Source organism: Amphimedon queenslandica, unplaced genomic scaffold, assembly GCF_000090795.2.
Source record: "Amphimedon queenslandica unplaced genomic scaffold, v1.1 AMPQUscaffold_4955_Cont23070, whole genome shotgun sequence".
In the NCBI taxonomy this organism is placed as follows: domain Eukaryota; kingdom Metazoa; phylum Porifera; class Demospongiae; order Haplosclerida; family Niphatidae; genus Amphimedon; species Amphimedon queenslandica.
The window spans coordinates 1-1,605 of NW_003554737.1; the positions used below are offsets into that span (position 1 = coordinate 1).

Genomic DNA, 1,605 nt, shown 5'->3' on the forward strand with positions numbered 1-1,605 from the left:
TAAAAGATTTGAAATTTGAAACATTTGAGCTTAGAATTGGTTTCTTCATAATTGTGTTACACTATCATTTACATGTATTATGTATATTACTTTTATTATTATTAATGCTTACCTACTTGCAGCTGGCAACCGATCATTGATTTCATTAACGAGAAATATGATCAGTACTTTAAAGACGAGTCTGGAATTAATAGGAGGAACATTGAAGACCATCGGGTTCACTGCTGCCTTTACTTTATCAGTCCTTCTGGCCATGGGTAAGCCCCTAGTGATCCAGTATTAATTAAAGTGTAACTTGAATGAAAAGAAGAATGATTGATCAGACAGAAGAAGAGAGAGAGAAAGAGAGAGGGAGGGAAGGAGAGAGAAGGAGGGGGGGAGAGGAGTGAGATTTGGTTCAAAGAGATGATATTGATATTTGGTTTATAGTTTTGACTTGCTAAGAATTTGTAAATTAGCTTTGTTGTTGATGTTAGTAGCTAGTAATTGCCCATTAGTGATTTAATAGTACATGTACACATAGTAACCCACTGCCTATCATAATACACACTGTAACATCTTACCACCCACACACTCACTCACATATGCATACATTAAGGACACCATTGGGCCCAAACTACATGTACATGTACCTGTCCTTAGTACAGAGGTGTCCTCATTTCAGAGGTACTTTTGTATAGGTTTGTACCAAGTGGGACATTACAAAATGTCCTCATTATAAAGGTGTCCTCATTATAGAGGCTACACTGTACTAGTATTATTACATTATGTTATGTTGTGTTACATACAGTACTTCTTCTTATGTACCCTACAATGACCACTTGTTTATTTACATTATTATCAACAAGCAAATGTCTATATACATTAGCACCTGCTTACTTATTTGAGCCGCATAAAATTTTACTGGGTCACCCATGCTTATTTTTGTGGTTCCTAACAAATTTGACTCAATTACTTGTCTTTATTGTGTAGACTGAAGCCGCTAGACATTGCATTTATGAAAGAGCTCCATAATTTGGTGAACATAATTCCTGTCATTGCCAAATCAGACACTCTAACCCAAACTGAAGTCAGGACACTCAAAACAAGGGTAAGGCCTTCTCTATCGATTTTTAATATGTAATATCATTTTGTTTCTCCATTCTCTTTCTCCTCAGATTTTACAAGAAATCTCTGACAACGGGATCAGGATATATAACGGAGAAATAGACGAAGAAGACGACTCGCCCGAAATAAGAGAACTTAGGGTAAGTACTGTTACCGTAGCAACGTACTGACTCCGCCCTTTTATTTTTCGCAGGATGCTATCCCAATGGCTGTGGTAGGGAGCACCACTTTACTGGAGGTTGGGAATAAGAGAGTCCGCGGGCGTTTGTATCCGTGGGGCGTGGTTGAAAGTAAGATTAATTATTATTGGGCGAAGCCCACTAGTTCGAGTAGAGTATGTCTGTCTGTACACGTACGTCACCCCTATTTATCCGTATGAAAAATTTTCCTATTTTAATAACCTAATCTTAATCTTCTTTGAAAACGGGCGTGGTCCACAGTGAAATAAAATGGCGCCAGCTATCAATTCTTCATTGTTCTTCATGTTCTTGACCTTAT

General features: G+C 37.6%; 1 protein-coding gene across 1 annotated transcript; it reads left to right on the forward strand.

The window, feature by feature from the left end:
• Positions 1-108: 108 nt before the first annotated feature.
• On the forward strand, positions 109-1,531 carry LOC100636855 (septin-1-like; the record flags this gene model as incomplete). The annotated part of the gene is made up of 4 exons (XM_003391868.3): positions 109-257; positions 973-1,090; positions 1,158-1,247; positions 1,301-1,531. Coding segments are annotated over 4 exons (543 nt in total), but the record flags the coding sequence as incomplete, so codon positions are not given.
• Between the last annotated feature and the right edge of the window lie 74 nt (positions 1,532-1,605).